At 33.2% G+C, this 21,078-nt stretch overlaps 2 protein-coding genes across 13 annotated transcripts; one reads left to right on the top strand and one right to left on the bottom strand.

Moving 5' to 3' along the window:
* Positions 1–1,395: 1,395 nt before the first annotated feature.
* Positions 1,396–12,657, bottom strand: LOC145951883 (transcription initiation factor TFIID subunit 13). Of its 12 annotated transcripts, none has more exons than XM_083064048.1 (7): positions 12,510–12,642; positions 5,164–5,242; positions 4,526–4,666; positions 4,418–4,455; positions 4,257–4,316; positions 4,097–4,171; positions 1,396–1,672 (listed from the first exon to the last, which is right to left on the bottom strand). In XM_083064048.1, the coding sequence occupies exons 3-7, from the start codon at positions 4,632–4,634 to the stop codon at positions 1,577–1,579; spliced, it is 378 nt and encodes a 125-aa protein (XP_082920174.1). In that variant the 5' UTR covers positions 4,635–4,666; positions 5,164–5,242; positions 12,510–12,642; the 3' UTR covers positions 1,396–1,576. The 12 variants fall into 12 exon arrangements, with proteins under 12 accessions (XP_082920174.1, XP_082920168.1, XP_082920170.1 ...); XM_083064042.1 differs by having other exon boundaries at positions 4,526–4,671; positions 12,510–12,641; XM_083064044.1 differs by having other exon boundaries at positions 4,526–4,671; positions 5,164–5,245; positions 12,506–12,637.
* A 6,688-nt stretch (positions 12,658–19,345) lies between these two features.
* Positions 19,346–20,821, top strand: LOC145952064 (uncharacterized). Its single transcript, XM_083064283.1, has 2 exons — positions 19,346–19,864; positions 19,946–20,821. The coding sequence occupies exons 1-2, from the start codon at positions 19,346–19,348 to the stop codon at positions 20,819–20,821; spliced, it is 1,395 nt and encodes a 464-aa protein (XP_082920409.1).
* Positions 20,822–21,078: the final 257 nt, after the last annotated feature.

The following is a 21,078-nucleotide window of genomic DNA, read 5'->3' as shown; positions in this document are numbered from 1 at the left end:
AATTAATTTGAGATCAACCAATAATAATTATTGAATTAGAGTTTGTTATTCTAAAAATGGTTGATCATGAGATTTAATGATAGAGAACCTCTTAACTAATATTTCATTGGGAATATAAAATTAAAATGATGTGATATACCATTTGCCTAAAAAGATTGAGAATTATTATGTGCAGTCAAGGAGTGTAAGCGAGTCGAGTTGGGTTAGTTTTAGATGAATCCCTTATCTGACCCAATCAAAATTTAACGGGTTGGGTTTGGTCACGTTTGTGCATTTTTTTTAAAGCCCAACCCAACCCAACTCGATCACGAACGGGTTGAGTTAGATTAATCAGATTAACATAATTAAATTTATTTTTAATTGTAAAAATTTAAATATTCTAAAATAGATGTAAATCATTTGATACATTGTTGCACATATAATGTTATCAACATATAAAACAAACAATGATACAAATTAAATTCTAAAATAAATTTATTAATTTGCTACATTATTATCAACTAAAAAAACATTAATTAATACAAATAAAAAAATTCAAAATAATATTCTAAATTGTGCCTTATATTATATTTAATTTTAAAAAAAGCTTAAACTTTTCATATTTAATGTAGCACGTGTAATATATATATATATATATATATATATATATATATATATATATGTATATATATGTATATTTTTTTTTTCTATTTGAACAAAACTAATATACCTTACAATATACTTTTGAATTATATATTTAAATCAATTAGTTATAATTTGTATTATTTTTGTTTTTTTTTTAGTTAGGGAAAATTCAAATTTGATTAAGTGTCAAATAATTTTTCCTTGGTATTATTTTAAATTATACTTTTCACACTTGAAAAGATAAGAATGTTAAATATCATGCACTTATTTTCTTCGCGTGTACTAAAATTTTAAAATTATTTAGTTAATTTACAAAGTAAAAATTTATCATATTTAAGAATAACTATTTTATTATACATTTAGCAATTATAATTGTGATACAAAAAATGACCACAATATAATAATAAAGATAAGAAAAACTGTCAACTAATTATATCTACTTTCTTAAAAAATTACTAAAATCTTTAAAATTTAAGATTCATATACTCATTAAAATTCACTTAAAAAATAGTTACTCATATAATTAAAAAAAAACATATTAAAAAGTAATTTCACTCTAATGCAAAATCTCTTGAAACAAACAATAGGTAAAAGCTAGTGCAGATTTGACCCATGTCATCCAATCTTAAAATTAGATTCATAAATGTATTGATAAAATTTCTTTTACCATAATTTTTTTTCGTCAAATTTTATCATATATAATAATAATGAATGCAATAAATGAAAACATATAGTAATTATTAGATTATTTTAACTATATAATTAATCTAATTATCAAGCAATCAAGTAGATTTATAATTTTTCTAGTGCAATCAACTTAATCTGTTTATATAAGAAAATAATAAACAATACATATTACAATGTATACATACATGAAATTGAAATATTTTATAAACTATCATCACTATTTAATAAATCTAAATGACTATTTGTTTTTAGGATTTTTTATTCGTCAATCGAATTCTTCTGATTCAAAAACCTTTCTTGCTTGTTTCAGCTCTTCATTCATAGACAGGAGTTCTGTACAGCGGTTAAGTTTTGGTAAATCCTGCAGTACATAATTATATATTATAGATATAAGACAAACAACAAAAGATTATTATGAAACGACAAACAAATATCATGTTGTAGTGTAACCCTGTTGTTTTAAGGTAGATGTTATGAACTTATAACAGCCTAATGCCATGTTGGCTCAAGATTTTCCCTCTAAAGACTACAACATTTCAGATTTTTTGCCTAAGCTGCATCTAGGCTTGTAAGACAATTCCAGATTTCTTATGTGACATTGATAATTAACAAAAAGATTATCATGTACTTGCAATTAAATATGACGGTAGTGAGATCATGTTGTTTAAAAGGTAGATGACATGAACTTATGACAGCATAATGCCATGCTAGCTCATGATCTTGTCAATGAAGGCTACAACATTTCAGGGTTTTTTTCTGAACCAAGTCTAGGCTTGCAAGACAACTTCAAATTTCTTAAGTGCTATATCCAGAATAAGACCATCCAGAAGTTTGGTCGGTAATCAGTTCTCCGTACCAACCACCAGAGCAGTGGATTCATTTTTTTCTTTCACTTTTTGAACAAAAGATTATGAGTTAGTCTTCAGTAGCTTCTTAAAATATCATGGTACATTTGCTCAACTTAAACAATGGTGAGGTAATGTTAATGTAGGAAGGGTTTCTGCCAATGCTTACACCTTTGAGGAACCAAACTAACCTCTGCTAGAGTCAGTAGGGTGCTACTTCTACAATCTATGGTACTTACTGAGTACTGACATTTAATTTGTTCGCAATACTTAATGTTAATGATCATTAAGACACTAATAACTCGGCCTAAATTTTGATCCATGGAGATCTAATACTAATGATTGATGCTACAAAAACGAAAGAGGAGGAAGTCTAGAGAAAAATGGAATATAAAAAACATAATTATTTATGCATTATGCACGAATGGTTCTCCGTTCCCTGAGAACTCAGGATCAAATAATAGTACCTCAGTCCCTAGTATTAAAATGAGGGTGCTAGTACTAAATAGTCACCGAAATATTCTTCAGATTCCTTGGCTGGTCAAGGCAGTGATTTAAAAACCGGACCGAACCGGCCGGTCGGACCGGTTGGACCAGGACCCGGTGGTCCAGCCGGTCCGAATCTTAAGTTGGATCGGTTATGCAGTCGACCCGTTTCAAACCGGATTGAACCGGTCAATTTTCCGGTTCAACCGGTGAACCGGTGGGTCAAACCGGTTCAACCATTTTTTTTTTATAATTTTTTTAAGGGATCATAAACCACAAAAAATAATAATAAAAATTGAATCTCTTAATGGAAAAGCAAGGAGTCTTGTTAAATATAACAATGACTACTTGTTCTAATATATTTGTTTGCAATATATACAACTTAAATAATTTTTATAGTATATTATTAGTTTTAAATTATATATTTAATAATATAATATTTATGTAAATATTACATATATTATTTGGTGATATTAATTGCAAGCATATTATATATGTACATATTATTTATATTTTTAATTTGTATTAATATACCGTTTAACATGTAGTTTTTTATGTATTTTTTTTACAAAATAAAAATAAAAATAATTTTAAATAAGATAGAAAAATTGAAATTTAAAATAAGATATGAATTTATTAAAATTTATAAGTATAAAATATATTTAATATGAATATTTTTTTAATAAAAATAAATAAAAACCGAGTCATGCAGTTCAACTAATGACCCACTGGTTCAACCTTTGACCCACTGACCCAGTACCTTAACCGGTTCGATGACCGGTCCGGTTTTTAAAACTATGGGTCAAGGTAATAGAAAATTAATAGTGATAATATTGATTGCTTGCATGCCTATTATAACATTTCAAATTGCCATGCTGAAAAAGAATATGTTTGAATAAATTTTCCCAAAAGCACTTTAGAAAAAAAAAAGAAAAAAAAGAGCAAAACTAAAATAAGTTTTTCTACAAGCTAAAATTAGCCTCTGCATAAGTTAAAAATAAGATTTTGAAAAAACGAATTAAAAAAAATCTAAAAATTAGCTTATGTAGAAATTTATTTCATTTTTGTTTCTATTTTTCTCTTCTAGAAGTGTTTTTAGTGTAGTTTATCCAAACAAGACCCAAAGACGGATTGAAAAGAGCAGCTTCTAGCTAGTAAGAGTGTTAGATTACAATTGTGTTCTGCAAATCTGATTCCAAATCAACTAGGAAATAAACACTTATAAAAAGATGGGTCAATACTGTTCTAAATATTTAAGTGTTAAAGAGGATTTTTCCTTTAGCTTGATCTGGATTCCTCTTTAATTCATTTATTCAGTTGTGTTTTCTCTTCCAATACATAATATTGGTTCTTTATTTACTAAAAGGATGGACTATATGAAAAGAGATGCAGAGAATTCAAGGTTCCCCAACAATTTTTAATCTTGATAATAATTATTGAGAATAAAAGTTTACCTTGCGAATCAAATAGAGGAAATCCTCCACTGATAGCTTCCCCCTCTGAGATCCAATATCTTGGGCTTTATGTACCTTTGCAGAGAAAATTAGCATGAGGACAACAAAGCTCACTAACTACTCAAACTGAGCTGAAGAACTAAAAAGTTAGGAGTCTTACCAATTCTGTGACATATTCCACAACAATGTCCTCCATAAGTGCCACACTTTCAGGAAGTGGCTAATTACAGTGGCAAACAAGAATAAAAGTTCAAGTTAACAGACATTGCTCTTTAAAATTTACATGAAAAGATGTATAGAATGATAACACTTGAGACTTACATTAGGGTCATCTCCAAAGCCATACATCATGTGCTGCACTATAGCACCCAAAGGAGATTGATAAGAAAGTAGGGTTAAATGTAGAAAATTTGGAAGAAAAAAGCTTACATTCTTTTTGGAAAACTCCTCTTTTGCGCTTGGATGAAGTTTCTGATGGTTGCGAGGAAGCTGCCCTCGGTTTTGATGATGTTCCAGTTCCAGTGGAGGAATTGCTCATTGCGATTACCCAATGCTTGCTCAGTGAGGGTTCTGCTCTGCGCACAAAATGAAAAGAATTAGAGAACCACAGCATATAAAAAGTCTCAAATAATTCCCAATCCAAGGAACCACACCACATTTCTACAGGTTTAAGTAGAAATTTGGGGAAATAATTGGGGTATTAGGCTTAGCTTTCTTAGCCTCTACAGTTTGTTGGTCACTATCCCTACTCTTAACTTTATAACCCGTAGCACTAATTCTTCAATTAAAAGAATGATTACTAGTTGGAGTAGCCTCTGTGTTAGTACTATTAGGTAGAGTTTCCATTGTATTTAACTCATCTTCCATATTGAAATTTTCATTGAGATTCATGACTACAATATAAAACTTTCAGCAAGATTCGCTCATACATCCAGATATTAACAGATTCACGTTCACTCATATACAAATTATCATGAAGATACATGACTGCAACATAAAAATTTCACAAGATTCAAGCATAAATACAAGAACATAGCAGGAAGCAACTAATATCTACAAGAACCTACTTGATGAAGAGTAAGGTCTTCAAAATATGAACTCTGGGTTAATATCTTGCTGATCAGAGGACTAAAACACGAATTGTTCCTGCTAGTATACCAGAAAACAAATCATGCTGAAAGTGGCACCGTAAACAAGGACAACAAACATGTACTGAAATAACTAAACATATTGTATCTATGCATTTTAGGTGCTAAATGTATCACACAGTCCATGTTACACTGTATATTATAATCCTTATTTAAACCTATTACACCTTTTATTGAATAAGATCAATCTATCATATATAACAGAGTACAGTCAACTTAACAGACAACTCTCAGCTCAAGCTACAATATAGTTTATATTCAGTAAAGGGAAAACATTAACACAGCTTGAAAAGTCTTGACTTGAGTTGAACACCCTCATCCACCAAATGAGAGACAGAAAAAAATAAGAAATTTGAAATATCCTTATAGAATTTAAGAAATTTCATAATGCTAATGTGTATCTAATGCAGACCACACACTATTGTATTTATGCTTACATGAGTTGGGTATGGTAATAAATGATAATAAAGTCCTAATGATATGTTAATATCAGTATCAATTCAGTTGTCAATTGAAAAATATCATCTCACTAATTCAACTGTTCCACCAGTCCCCCAAAATTTACAAGCTTTTAGCAGTTAAAAGCAAATTAGCCAACGAAAACCACCTTTCATGAGTGTATATTAGTATTTAATTGTCACTTTTGGAACACTGTGTGAACTATGTCCATAGACAAAAAATAAAGCAAATTATATAGAATTTGCAAAATTTGACCGGGTGTAATGTAAGAGGAGGTGAAGCAGGACATATGTTGTATGAATATTTTCAATGAAAGTATCCAAAAATGGCTAGCATTGCAATGTAAATCAAATATTACTTGATGTTTCAAATTAGGAAGCCTATTTTTAAGTAGCACTAAAAAGAAGATGCACTGACACAGGAACTATAAAATGAAAAGTGGATATTCCTCATTTATGAGTACTCTCGCCTCACAATATGAAGGCAAGATAAAAATAAAATAAAAAAATTACATGTTAAATGTCTTATTGATTTAAACGGTAAGACATAAAATCAATTCTTTCAATCAGAACAATAGCTCATGTTATGTGCTATTGATTTTGTTAAGTTTAATGTATTTTATAGGTGTAATTATTACTTTCTTTCTTTTTGAGACATACTTTTACTGATGTTGGTGGCTGTGTCAGGGATCAGACTGCTGTATCTCCTTTTCTGTCTTATCTTGTACTCTCTAAGCACATATATATATATAAATGTTTTGGAGCTAAGTGTATAACACACACTTTAGCTTTTCTCTCATATTCCATCAGTTTTCTCAACTTGGTATCAGAGTGGGTTCGACCCGCTCCGCCTGTCATCGTCCACCGCCGCTGTCCGCGTCTCCGGCCGCCGCTCATCGTCTCCGGCCGCCGTCCGCCGCCGGCCATTTTCCGGCGAACCCTAGGGGTTGGTGCGCCTTGTCAAACGCAACCCAACCCAAGTGGTCACAGAGGCAAAAGCCTCTTCACATCTTCTCACGCGCTGCATCTTTGGGCTGCTACACCAGGCGTGCACTGTTAACGTACCGATCTGCAGCCACCGGAAAACGGCCACGCCACCAACAGTTCTTCGTTGACACCTTCTGGGTCTGTTTCAAAGCTCTCTTTGTTGTTTTCTGGTCTATTTGGAGAGTGGGTCTGTTTCTCTCTTCCTTTTGGGCTTTCTTTTTCATCTATTTCAGCAACATGTCCAGCTCTGGCCCTATTTTTTCCATTTCTGGAACTCCCACAATAACAGCAGAGAAACTTAATGGCAAAAACTACCTGTCTTGGTCTGCCTCTGTAGAGTTATGGTTTCTTGGGCAGGGATATCATGACCATTTGGAGAAGGATATTACTCAAATATCCTCTGAGAGTCAAGAACTGTGGAAAAAGCTTGATTTTCAACTGTGTGCTTTGCTGTGGCAGTCAGTAGAGCCCAACATTTTAGGAACCTTGAGAACTTTCAAAACTTGTCATTCCTTTTGGAAGAAAGCTCAAACTATATTTGCCAATGACATTCAACGTCTATATGATTCAGCTCACAAGTTAGCATCTCTCAAACAAACTGATGATGACATGGTCTCTTTCATTGCCCAAGCACAATCAGCAGCTGAGGAGCTGAAAATGTTTTTAGAAGCTGATTCTGTGGAAGAGATGAAAAAGAAACTTGATAAGTTGTGTATGGTGTTGATTCTGCGTGCCATGAACTCTAATTTTAATCATATTCGTGACCAGATTTTGACAGATCAAGAAATCCCTTCAATGGAGAACCTTGTAACGCGTCTTCTTCGTGTTCCAAGTTCGAAAAATAGTGCAAGTTTGGTTGAACCTACTGAATCTTCAGCAATGGTTTCTACCCGAGGAAGAGGAGGTCGTGGAAACCGTGGAGGCCGTGGTGGCAGGAGTGGTCGGCCCCAGTGCTCATATTGTAAAAGAATGGGTCATACTCAAGAGACTTGCTATTCCTTGCATGGCTTTCCTGAAAAAACTGCCAATGTCTCCAAAATTGAAGACTCTAAATCTGATAAAAAAATTTCTGAGGAGGAATATCAAGAATATCTTCGGTTGAAATCCAATAGTCAAGCTCAATCTTCCTTTGTTCCTAATATTTCAACAGCATGCATTTCTCAATCCACGGAGAGTCAAGGTCCATGGATAATAGATTCTGGTGCTTCTGACCATATGTCTGGTAATAATTCTTTGTTCTCTTCTATTTCCTTACCTAAAGTTCCTCATTTCATTACCTTGGCTAATGGATCCAAAGTCGCTTCCCAAGGAGTTGGTCAAGTCTCTCTCACCCCTTCCTTGAACTTAAAATCTGTCCTCTTTGTTCCTAAATGTGCTTTTAATTTAATTTCTTTGAGTAAATTAACCAAATCATTAAATTGTTCTGTTACCTTTGATGCTAATTCCTTTGTTATTCAGGAACGTGGCACGGGTCGGTTGATTGGGGGAGGACATGAATCTAGAGGACTCTACTATTTTGAAACTAGCCCCTCTGTCTCTTGTTTTGCATCTTCGACTCCTAAACTTTTGCATGATCGTTTGGGTCATCCTCACCTGACAAAATTAAAGAAAATGGTTCCTAGCCTTAACAAACTTCAAGCCTTAGAGTGTGAGTCTTGTCAACTAGGGAAACATGTTAGGTCTTCATTTCCAAAAAGAACTGAAACAAGATGTAACTCTGCTTTTTCCATCATTCATTCAGATATTTGGGGTCCAAGCCGTGTCACATCTTTTGGGTTCAGATATTTTGTCACATTTATTGATGAATACTCTCGATGTACTTGGATTTATTTAATGAAAGATCGATCTGAACTTCTGTCCATTTTCATGTCTTTTTGCAATGAAATTAAGAATCAATTTGGGAAAATAATAAAAGTCCTTAGGAGTGATAATGCTAAAGAATATTTTTCTTCAGATCTTACATCCTTTCTAACTACATATGGTATTTTACATCAATCTACTTGTCCTCATACACCACAACAAAATGGTATAGCAGAAAGAAAAAACAGACATTTAGTTGAAACTGCTCGTACCTTATTACTTAGTACCAATGTTCCCGTCCATCATTGGGGTGATGCAATTCTTACGGCTTGTTTTCTAATAAATAGAATGCCATCCTCCTCTCTTGATAATAAAATTCCTTATTCAATTCTTTTTCCAAATGAACCTCTATTTCACGTTTCTCCTCGTGTTTTTGGTTGTGTCTGTTTTGTCCATGATTTATCTCCAGGTTTGGACAAGCTCTCTGCTAGAGCCATTAAGTGTGTTTTTCTGGGTTACTCTCGACTTCAAAAAGGTTATCGTTGTTATTCTCCAGACACCAGACGATACTACATGTCTGCTGATGTCACCTTCTTCGAAGACACTTCGTTCTTTTCATCTTCCATGCAAGTTTTAGATTCTATTCAACAAGTATTACCTGTTCCATTTCTTGAGTCAGTGTTGACCCAGTCTCCTGAAACTACCAATCAAAACATAGATCCAAATCCTTCTCCAACTATCAACCCACCTGAACCATCTTCACCACCCCTCATCACTTACCAACGAAGAATACAAAGGGACAATTCAACACATCATGGAGAGCCATCTGTTTCATGTTCTTCACCATCAACTGCACCTACCACGATTCCCAATGATGAAGATTCTAGTTGGCCAATTGCTCTTCGCAAAGGTATTCGATCTACTCGAAATCCTCATCCTATTTATAATTTTTTGAGTTACCATCGTTTATCCCTTTCATATTTTTCCTTTGTTTCATCCTTGTCTTCTATCACCATTCCTAAAAATATCAATGACGCACTTGCTCATCCTGGATGGCGACAAGCCATGGTTGTTGAAATGCAAGCTCTTGAAAGTAGTGGGACATGGGAATTGGTTCCTCTTCCACCTGGGAAAAAGACAGTTGGTTGCAGATGGGTTTATGCCATCAAAGTTGGGCCTGATGGTAAGCTTGATCGCCTTAAAGCTAGGTTGGTGGCCAAAGGATACACTCAGATATATGGCCTTGATTATGGTGACACCTTTTCTCCTGTGGCCAAAGTCACTTCTGTTCGACTCTTTCTTGCTATGGCCGCTATTCGCCATTGGCCCCTCCATCAGTTAGATATTAAAAATGCCTTTCTTCATGGTGATTTAGAAGAGGAAATCTATATGGAGCAACCTCCTGGATTTGTTGCTCAGGGGGAGTGTGGATTAGTTTGTAAATTGCGTCGATCTCTCTATGGGCTCAAACAATCTCCACGAGCTTGGTTTGGAAAATTTAGTCACGTTGTACAGAGTTTTGGGCTCAACCGTAGTGAGGCAGATCACTCAGTTTTTTATTGTCATACCTCTTCTGGAAAATGTGTTTATCTAATTGTGTATGTTGATGACATAGTTATTACAGGAAATGATTCTGTCAAGATTTCCCAGCTGAAAAGGCATTTAGTCAGCCACTTTGAGACCAAGGATCTCGGTTATCTTAAATACTTTCTTGGTATTGAGGTGGCTCAATCAAAGGAGGGCATTGTTATTTCACAAAGAAAGTATGCTCTAGATATTCTGGAGGAGACAGGCATGATTAATTGCAAGCCAATTGATAGTCCTATGGACCCAAATAAGAAGTTAGTGGCAGACCATGGTGAGCCATTCTCAGATCCAGAGAGATATAGAAGGCTTGTTGGAAAACTTATTTATCTCACGATCACTAGACCTGACATCTCCTTTGCAGTTGGGGTTGTCAGTCAATTCATGCAAGCTCCTTATATTGATCATTGGAATGCTGTGATTCACATTCTCAGGTACATCAAAAAGAATCCAGGACAAGGACTACTGTATGAGGATAAGGGAAGCACCCAAATTTCTGGTTATTGTGATGCTGATTGGGCAGGATCTCCTATAGATAGACGCTCTACTACCGGATATTGTGTTTTTATTGGAGGAAATATCATTTCTTGGAAGAGCAAGAAACAAAACGTTGTTGCTCGATCTAGTGCAGAAGCAGAATATAGAGCTATGGCTACAGCCACTTGTGAGTTAATATGGATTAAGCAACTCCTTCAAGAATTAAAGTTTTGCGATGTTAAGCAAATGAAGTTGTATTGTGACAACCAGGCAGCTCTCCATATTGCTTCCAACCCCGTGTTCCATGAAAGAACTAAACATATAGAAATTGACTGTCACTTTGTTCGACAAAAGCTATTATCCAAAGAGATTGGTACTGAATTCACCAGTTCAAATGATCAACTAGCAGATATTCTCACCAAGTCTTTGAGAGGGCCTCGAATTAAGTTCATATGTTCCAAGCTTGGAGCATATGATTTATATGCTCCAGCTTGAGGGGGAGTGTTAAGTTTAATGTATTTTATAGGTGTAATTATTACTTTCTTTCTTTTTGAGACATACTTTTACTGATGTTGGTGGCTGTGTCAGGGATCAGACTGCTGTATCTCCTTTTCTGTCTTATCTTGTACTCTCTAAGCACATATATATATATATGAATGTTTTGGAGCTAAGTGTATAACACACACTTTAGCTTTTCTCTCATAGTTTCATTGAATTAAGAGACATCCAAAACTACAACACATTCAGATTATTGAAAAAAAAAAAAATAATTCAGAGCCAGTAGGAACTAGGAAACCTAAATCATTCCTTGTAACCACACATAATTGAACATAGAAAGTAGTCCCAAATCCAAGTTTATCGGTTCAGTAAATAGCATTCCCAATTATAAAGTTGCGACCAAAATCAAACTAGAAAGGAACATATCTAAATGACATCAAATATTTAAAAGGAACAGACAGAGCATTGATGTGAGGCAATGCAAGTAGAACTCAACTCTAACAAGCAATACATAACTTTTGACAACGAAGAGGACATCAGAAAATGGAAAACTTTAGGACAATAAGAAATTGAAACAGTGATCAAGGAAGCTCCTTCTTTTATGCATACATCTAATCAACTTAACACCACCTAGGTTAGTTTTTCATAAATCTTCAACAACATTTTCCCCTCCTTTAATTTTATCCTTTCTTATGTAGAAATTTGATCACAAAAGGATTGAAACCATACGCGTATTAAATATCCTACCAACTCTATAGCATATTAGCATTCCTTTACAAAACATCTATTCTGGGGAGTGTTCTAAAATCAAATCTGGACAGCATCCGACCCTAAGCCAGAATTACCGAGGGGCAGTATTAGATAATCAAAGACAATGCTATAAAGGCCATAGCCCACCAACTTAACACTGCCATCAAAAATACTTTTTCTCCTTTAATCATGTAAAACTACCATCTTAAGCAACAGTCAAGGTTTTAAAAAAAGGTCTAGAACCGCCATTGCAGCCACATTTGTCTGCAATTTGCTACAACATCAAGGATTGCGACAAAACCACAACACCCTCGGCAACAGTTATAATTCGTTGGCCAAATATATGTATTAATTGAGCATGTTGGAATCAATGAATTAGCCCATTAGGGTTGAATTCGGAACTGAATAAAACACATCACAAACACTTATTCGAGATTGTTCCATAAAACCCTTTCACAAGTCCACTACTTAAAAACAACAAAGACAGATTGCGGAGAAGAATTTCAGATTTCTAGAGAACTCTACTCTAATGTTTTCACTTCGGTGTCGCGGCCACGCATTTATTCGAAAGGAAGGATCGAAAGGAAAATGATAAATAATTTGAATCGAATTTTGCGTATACGAATTGTTAAATGGATGGCGTGTGATGCAAAATTTAGATTATTACGAAATAAAACCCTAAGGGAGCAGAGGAGACACAAACATACATACTCGGGATCGAAGGTGAAGGAGTGGTTTCCGCTGGCAAGTGACAAGCGCAGTGTAAGGAGAGCAGGGAGAACGGAGAAGAATACGGGGATAGTTGTTACTCAATATTCATTCACTTAGAACAGTTTGAAAAATGAAAAATAAATAAATAAATATATATATATATATATATATATATATATTATTAAGGTAAAAAAGATATTTTGTAGTTTCATATATTCTAAAAATATTTAATTTTTATATATTAAACATAAAATCTTATATGAAAGTATTTTTATGAATTTTTTTTCAACGAGAAAAGTTTTTAAAATTTTTTTTAACTTCTTATGTAATTAAATTTTTATTTACATTATTATTTATAGATTAAATTTTAATATTTTAAAAATAAGTTACCAATAAAAAAAATATTAAATTATAATTTGGAAGTTAAAACTTTAAAGGAATAGTCTTGAAAATGATTTTAAAATTAGATTACAAAATCAATAAGATCTTAAATTTACTTTCAAATTAAATGTAAATTTAAGCTAAATGAAAGGTGACAAAATATTTTGAACTTTCTTCTTATAAAATGCTCCACATATTTTTTTTATCACAAATATTTTTCTCATTTTTCTTGTATTTATCTTTTCTATTTCTTTTCTCTTTTTCTTTTACATTTTTGCTTTCCTTTCTTTTGGAGCAACTTTTGTGATTATTTTTCTCTTGTTTTAGTTACGGTAAATTTGTCACAAAATTTTCAAAGATAAAAAACTCAAAATTGCAAAAATTTTTAGAAATAGAAAGTTTTAAAATGACTAAAAAAAATTGGTGGAGAATTTTGTAACTACTCTTGCTTTCACTTAGGCCTATATTTTGGAAACTTTTTAAACTTCAAAAAGTAACTTCAAACATCTTTTTGTTGTAACTGCAAAAGTTTAAAAGATTCACCAAAATTTGAACTCAAATTAAATCACAAAAAATTGGAGAAAACAAAAAATAGTGAAAAGTATAAGACATGGAAGCCTAACTTTTTAGGAACATGTTAACGAACTAATAACATGCATGAACTCAAATATTATAAGAAAAAAGCACATAATATGATTTGGTCTAGCATCTTATAACAGGTGTTTTCAAGATTCAAAAATCAAAATAGACAACTAGAAGTGTTGATATACCAAAACTACACATGACTTCTAAGACACATGAATTTGCATAGATTTCAAAATAAAACTCCTATATACTACACAAATTTTATATCATGCTTCAAACACAACATCATACATCAAAACATAGAGGAAAGTTCATAGAACAAGAATCCTAAGATCATACAAAGAGATTTGGTTCATAAAATACTAGAACTAAAAAAATTTGAACCAAAATTTTCAAGATAATTATAGATCTATCAAATAGCATACAAACACTACTCAAGACATATAAGAACTATTGGATAACATAAAAATATGATAGAAAAACCTCCATGGATGACCATAGGCTATGATACCAAGTAGATGAAACTATTGGAGGAGAAACTTGGTGTATCTTTTCAATTAGTTATATTGATGCTACAACCATGGAATTCATAACTCCAAAGCAAACTTGAAAACGATTGAAGAGACAAGAGGAGGATGCACCACTTCATTAGGAAGAAAAGTAAGAATCGAAGAACTTGCCATAAGGAGGAATTCCTTGATAAAAGTTCATAAGGAGAAAGTTTGCCAAGGAGAAAACTAAGAGCTTTTGGGAGAGAAATTTGCAACTCAATTTCTTATTCAATTAAAAGTGGTTGAATATGTGTAGGGAGATTCAATTTATAGAGTTTGCTAGCTTGTGATGCAAGTTAAGCTAATCATGGTTACATGTAACATAGATTAAGTTAACTTATACTCAAAACTACCAACTCTAGTTACAATTTAAAACTTGAATTTCTCTCATAAAAAATCTCACTATCTTAAATCTAGAAGAGTCAATAGAAGCATGCATGTGACAAGGTGCAAGAAGTGTGACTCGTGTCAACATCCTAGATTTAGAAGAGTCAATGGGGGTTTGTCACCTGGCAAGGTGCTAAAAGTGTTACTAAAGGCGACACATGACTTATTGAAGTTTAAATGGTCATAAAAACATATTGTCTACAAAGTGGGCGTCCCACATGTTGGACTACACATTCAAACTTGTTCTCATGGATCATTCAAGCCCAATAAACACATCTCATTTTCTAGTTATATCCCCTTAAAATATTATTTACACCCCTAAAATTAAAAACATAATTAAAAGGAAATAATTTTCTATACCAATTGATCGAAAAATACAAGTTCAGAAATAAAAAATATTTATAAGAAAAATTATATACAAGTAAGAGAAAATAGACTATTGAAAGTTATTTAAAGTTCAATAAGAGTTTAAGCTTTCTTTCTTCAAGTTTAGCACACCCTTCTTGATTTTTTTTTAACTTAAACCCTAGACATGATGTTATGAGGAACGCAACTAGGTTGAATCACCATAAAGAAATAAGGGGAACACAAGCAGGTTAAAGAAAAAAGAAGAATGGAAAACGAGGACATCATAATAGAAAATGAGAGTGAGATAGAAAACGAAATTGACCGACAAGGTATGTCCTCCAAGATTCTTTAATTTTTGATTTTTTTAAATTATTAAAATGAATTACTTAATGTGATTATATCCCCATAATTGTTTTAAAATTATTTATAATGAATTACAAAGCTCAATTTTTTACATCAATTAAAATACAATAAAAAAATGCTCACTCGGATGGCTTTTGTCTTCATGTGGATAAAAAAAGACAATTCAAGAACTATACCGTTTTAAATTGATAGTAGTGGAGTGACTTTTGGTTCAATAGAGTTTAGGATAAATTGAGAAATACAATATTAAATGAATAGAAGATAGTGTATTCTAACTAATTTCCATGAATAAATCTATGAGATTATCAGTAAAATAGTTCATTGAGACATAATCATTATTAGGGATAACAATAAATTCATATTGATAAATAATATTTAAACTCATTCTAACTTTAACACAAAATATTCGATTTGATCGAACATAAATATAGTAATATTCGATTAATTAAATTAAGTACAATATATATATATATATATATATATATATATATATATATATATATATATATATATATATATATATATATATATATATAAATTCCGTATCCGTGTCCACTTTAAATTTTTAAATATTTTTTTAGAATTTAATTAACATTTATGTAATTCTGATTTTATTTTAAATTCATGTCAAATAAAATTTAATTAATATAATTTTATAATTGTTAAATTAACATTTACTTTATATATATATATTTAAAAAATTAATTAATTTCTAAACAAATATAAAATAGATATAAGTATATCCAATATTTGATAAATATAGAGATGAGAATACAAATTTCGTACTCGGATATAAAGAGAAGAATAAATATAAGATATAAGACGAAAGCAAAAATAGTAAAACTTGTAACCGTCCCATTGTCATTCCTAATCGTTAACGAATCCTAAAAATAAACAACTCATATGGATACCAAAGACGACTTCTTTATTTTTTGTATAGACTCCTTTCTATTATTTTTTAAAATTATGTTGATCAAGAGATAAAAATAAGATGTTAAAAAAAAGCGAAGAATTCAGAATTTTTATGCCGTAAAACAACTTCTTTTTCTATATTAATATTCTCAAACAAACAACTTTTACTTTTTTTATAAAAAAAAATAATGCTTTAACTAATATAATGTACATAATAAATATTTATTTTATTTAGCTAAAATTAATAATAAACATACTTTTTCATATAAAAGAAATTACCTTTTAATTAAAATTTATAATAAATAAATATTTTAAATATATATAATATAAAATATATTTTAGATTTATCCTAAAACTTATATTTATGATTAGATTAATTTTAACTATCAATAATTTCTAATAAAAAAACATTAAAAATTAATTTAAAAATAAATATAAAAACATATTAAAGAAAGTATATTAAGAAAATCTCTAAACACACAAAAATCTCTTAATAATACTTATTAAAATGGTTCCTAAATAGGCTCCATTCAAAATAATTATTCTAATTTGAATAAAAAGAGAAATGTTATTACAAACTTTAGCTTTAAAGTAACTTGAAAAAAAAAAAAAAAGAAGTTAGGCCCAACATAGCCTTAGTACAAGTATAAACTACAACTCCTTGGTAATTAAAATAGTAAAAATCTACCTGCAAAATTAAGATTTCAATAAATTTCAACCGTCTTTTGGGCAAGTTGAGAAACAAATAAATAAGTACAGGAAAGGATGGGAGCTACTTCAACCCAAGAAGCATAAGCATCTATGTCAATGCTCTAAGCGTGGTCTTCCACATCATGTTCCCCATCCATGTTCTCAGTTTTACTTTCGTACGCAAAGTCCTTCTCAAGATTCTTCATATTTCTCCCAAAAACAAATGACTTTGTACCCATTGTTGTAAAGGGCAACAAACCAAATGCTCGCGCAGTTTTTATCTCCCAGGCAACCTTCATTTGAGCCTTTGCACTAATGCCAGTCTACTTCATGAAGAAGATGAAAAAGTGTTAAGATAAGATCCAACTATATAACACAAGTTTATATATATATATATTCTCTCTCCTATCTCTAACATAAGAAAAAAAAATTAATTCATACTAATTAAGAAAGGTAGTTAACATCTTTTTATTTTATTAATCGGATTTAAAAAATGGTTTTTTTTTAAAAAAAAACTACGCTTCATTTAAACTTGATATTAAGAATAAAAAATAGTTATTAAAAATACAATCTCAGTTAAATAAAAGGTGTTTTGGGAATCATGTCATTAAATAGGATGAAACTAATTATAAGATTGGTCTAATAACTTGGGAGGGTCATAGGACTAGAGTGATAAGGAGGGTGTAGATTTGAATCCCTCCACTAACATAATTAACAATTAACATTTGCTGAAAAAAAAAAAAGAAAAAGGATGAAACTAGTTAAAATTTACATATAGTTTAGACCAACATATATGAATTTCTTTTTTTTGCTTATATGACAGAAGGGGGTAATATGCTTGGGAAGAGGAATGGGAAATGATTACAGTACTAATTCTGAAACATCCATAGTTTATTTTTACTCCATAATCTTGCAACATTCTTACAAACTCTATTCCCTAGCCGAGCTTAAGAACTTACCTTGCTTCTCTTGATAATAATTCCAGCCTCTGTTATGAAGTTTGCTAGGAATCTAACATTCTGCATAAAAACATAAATACCACTAAGAGCCATTACAAAAATAATATTAATTGAAAGATACTTTTGTTATGAAGGGAAATATGTAAACCATAGCCTCACTAGCAAAAATGGAACAAAAGCTACAGCGGCCAAACACAGTTGCAACATATGTTTACCTCACCTTCATCTGCTTTCACTCAAATAAAATATATTAACCATAAATCGGTTACAACTTTAAGATAACAAGAAATAGGCAAAAACTTTAAGCTTGAATTGCATGTGAAATAATTAACCAGAAATTTTCATAATATTTTAGTTATACAAAATTGGCTCTAAGATTTGAAGAATGCATGCTGGTGAAAAAATTAACCATCGTGCTCTCTATAAAAATTAATGACAGACTCATCGAATGGTTTCAAACAGAAAGTACAAGTGAACAAGAAAACGAGAGTAATGTACCCCTAAAATATCATTCAGTGAGTTGTTCTATACAACGAGTAAGGATACAGCAATGTGATCCAAGAGCACCTTCTCTCTCCTACAACTTCTGAGAGAGCTTCTAACTCAACTAACTTCTAACACCCCCCAGTTATAGTGTTCTATACATTTCAATTAATTCATTGTTCTAACCTTATTTCCCCTTTTTACATACACCCTCCTAACCATTGGGCACCCATCAATACTCCCCCCTAAAACATTATTCACCTTGTTCTCAAGGGGAAAATCAGAAAGGTATTGTGTAGAGTGTCAACAAACACCTAAGGGTACTCACAGTCCGGTAGGTTAATCCATTTAGCCAAAACATCTGCTTGGCCTTGCTTGTTCCAATGCAGAGGAAGGATACCCTCAAGCTGGGGTTGAAGCTACCAGTCAGCACACAGCTGTTAACGCAGCTGGAAGCCATTGAGGTTGGTAATAAGCAGGAACATCCTTCATTAGTCTGCTGATATGGAACACCAGGTGTATTTTGCAGCCCTCTGGCAGTGAAGGTCTATATGCTACTGATAGATCTCAACTGGGTATTAAGGAAGATTTAGAGATAAATGAAAGACTGTTGTAATATTTGTTATTGAACCTTTGCTGGTCCATGCAAACCAGAAGGAAAGAATACAGTGATACTGGGCAAATTCGAGAGCCCCTATCTCTCGAAATTATTCCACTATTTTCTTCACACCTACTTCTATGATTCTCTAATATTTATACAATTTAACTGCCTCCACAGAACAGTTATCAGTTAGTTAACATAATAACTAACTATCTCCCCTTTTCCTCCTAACATAGACCCTCTTAACTGTTATGAAACTTAAATCAGGAGTTTTATTTTGTTTTAATAATATTAATGGTGTGAATTATGAGAGGCATTTAAAGATGTAAACGTTGTGTTTTTCTTTCAACTACAAATAAGTGTAATTTCATTTGCAACATGAATGAGAACATAGAGAGTTTGTTTTGCTCCCAAATTTATGCCTTTTATCATTAACAAATTGGCATCAGAGCTTGTGTGCGTGAGGTGAGAGTGAGCCGACCTGAGCCGACCTGAGCCGACCTGGTGTACCCAGCCCGAGAGAAGAGAAAAAAATTCTTGTGAGGTGTGTGAGTGGAGCGTATACACTCAAGAGAGATGGCATGTTTAACTAATGGCATTCCATTACCCAAATTGACTAAAGATGTCAATTACGACAACTGGAAGCTGCAGATGAAGGCCCTTCTTGGCTCCCAAGACAACTGGGATGTGGTTGAGAATGGGTACGAGGAACCGGTGACCACTGAGGGGTATACAAATGCCCAACTGAATGCATTGAAGGTTGCTCGGGCAAAGGACAAGGCAACACTGTATTTGCTGTACCGAGCTGTTGACGAGTCGGGTTTTGAGAAGATTGCTAATGCTAAATCTTCAAAAGAGGCATGGGACATACTCGAGAAAGCAAAAAAGGGAGATGAACGCGTGAAGCAAGTTCGGCTTCAAACCCTTAGGGGCGAACTGGAAAACATGAGGATGAAGGAGTCAGAAGGTGTATCCGAGTTCATTACTCGGGTGGAGACTGTGGCGAACAAACTAAACAGGAATGGAGAGAATCTTCCCTCAAGCCGAGTTGTGGAGAAGATTTTAAGGTCATTGACAGATGACTTTGAGAATATAGTGTGTGCAATTGAAGAGTCCAAGGATCTGTGAACGCTCACTATCGAAGAGCTTACTGGGTCCCTGGAGGCGTATGAGCAGAGAAAGAAGAATAAGAAGGAGAAGGGGGAGTCCCTTGAACAAGCTCTCCAGGCAAAGGCGACAATAAAGGAGGAGAAGGTGCTCTATGCTCAGAATAATAGAGGACGAGGAAGAGGTAGAGGCCTAGGTGGTCGAGGAAGAGGAGGACGAGGTAATGAGTATGTCGGCCAACAGAACTGGCGTGGCCGAGGTCAAACTCAGGGTGGCCGAGGTCAAGCGCGGGGAGGCCGAGGTCAGACCTGGGGTGGCCGATCAAACACAAATAACATTATTGAATGTTATAACTGTGGGAAGTATGGACATGTGGCCAAGGAGTGTTACTCGATAAAATGCTACAATTGTGGAAATCTGGGTCATATTTCCAAAGATTGTAGGTCCGAGAAGAAAAAGGAGGAATCAACCAATTTTCTTGCCGAGGAAGAAGATGAAGGATTGTTGCTGGTGACAACCATTCCAGAAACCGAGATCAAACCGAGTTGTTCTGATAACTCAGTTTGGTACTTGGACACCGGCGCAAGTAATCACATGTGTGGTGACGAGCAGTTTTTCAAAATACTTTCAAAGGAGGAGTTCGGATCCGTTTCTTTTGGCGATGCTTCAAAAGTAACTGTTAAAGGCCGAGGAACGATCCGATATCAACAGAGAAATGGGAAAATCGGAGAGATCAGAGATGTATACTACGTACCCGATCTCAAAAGCAACACACTAAGCATGGGACAGTTAATGGAGAAAGGGTACTCGGTTCTGATGAAGGACCGAGAACTACAACTGAAGGATAAACTCGGGAGGCTAGTTGCCCAAGTAGAAATGAAGAAAAATCGCATGTACAAACTTGAGCTGAAAATAGTTCAGATGAATGCATGCAACTTGATTTGAAGGATGAGGCCATGAAGTGGCATCTGAGGTTTGGTCATCTTCACTTTAGGGGTTTGACCGAGCTGGTGAAAAAGGAGATGGTATTTGGACTTCCTAAAATGGAATTTGAAAAGAAATTTTGTGAAGAATGTGTGATCGGGAAGCACGCGAGGACTTCTTTCCCAAGGAGTTCTGAGTACCGAGCAAAGGAGCAACTCGGACTGATCCATACCGATCTATGTGGGCCGATAACTCCAGAATCATTCAGTGGTAAGAAA

The sequence above is a fragment of the Cajanus cajan genome, chromosome 9 (assembly GCF_000230855.2).
Source record: "Cajanus cajan strain Asha chromosome 9, NIPB_CcT2T_4, whole genome shotgun sequence".
Lineage (NCBI taxonomy): Eukaryota > Viridiplantae > Streptophyta > Magnoliopsida > Fabales > Fabaceae > Cajanus > Cajanus cajan.
This window is presented reverse-complemented; position numbering and strand designations above follow the sequence as displayed.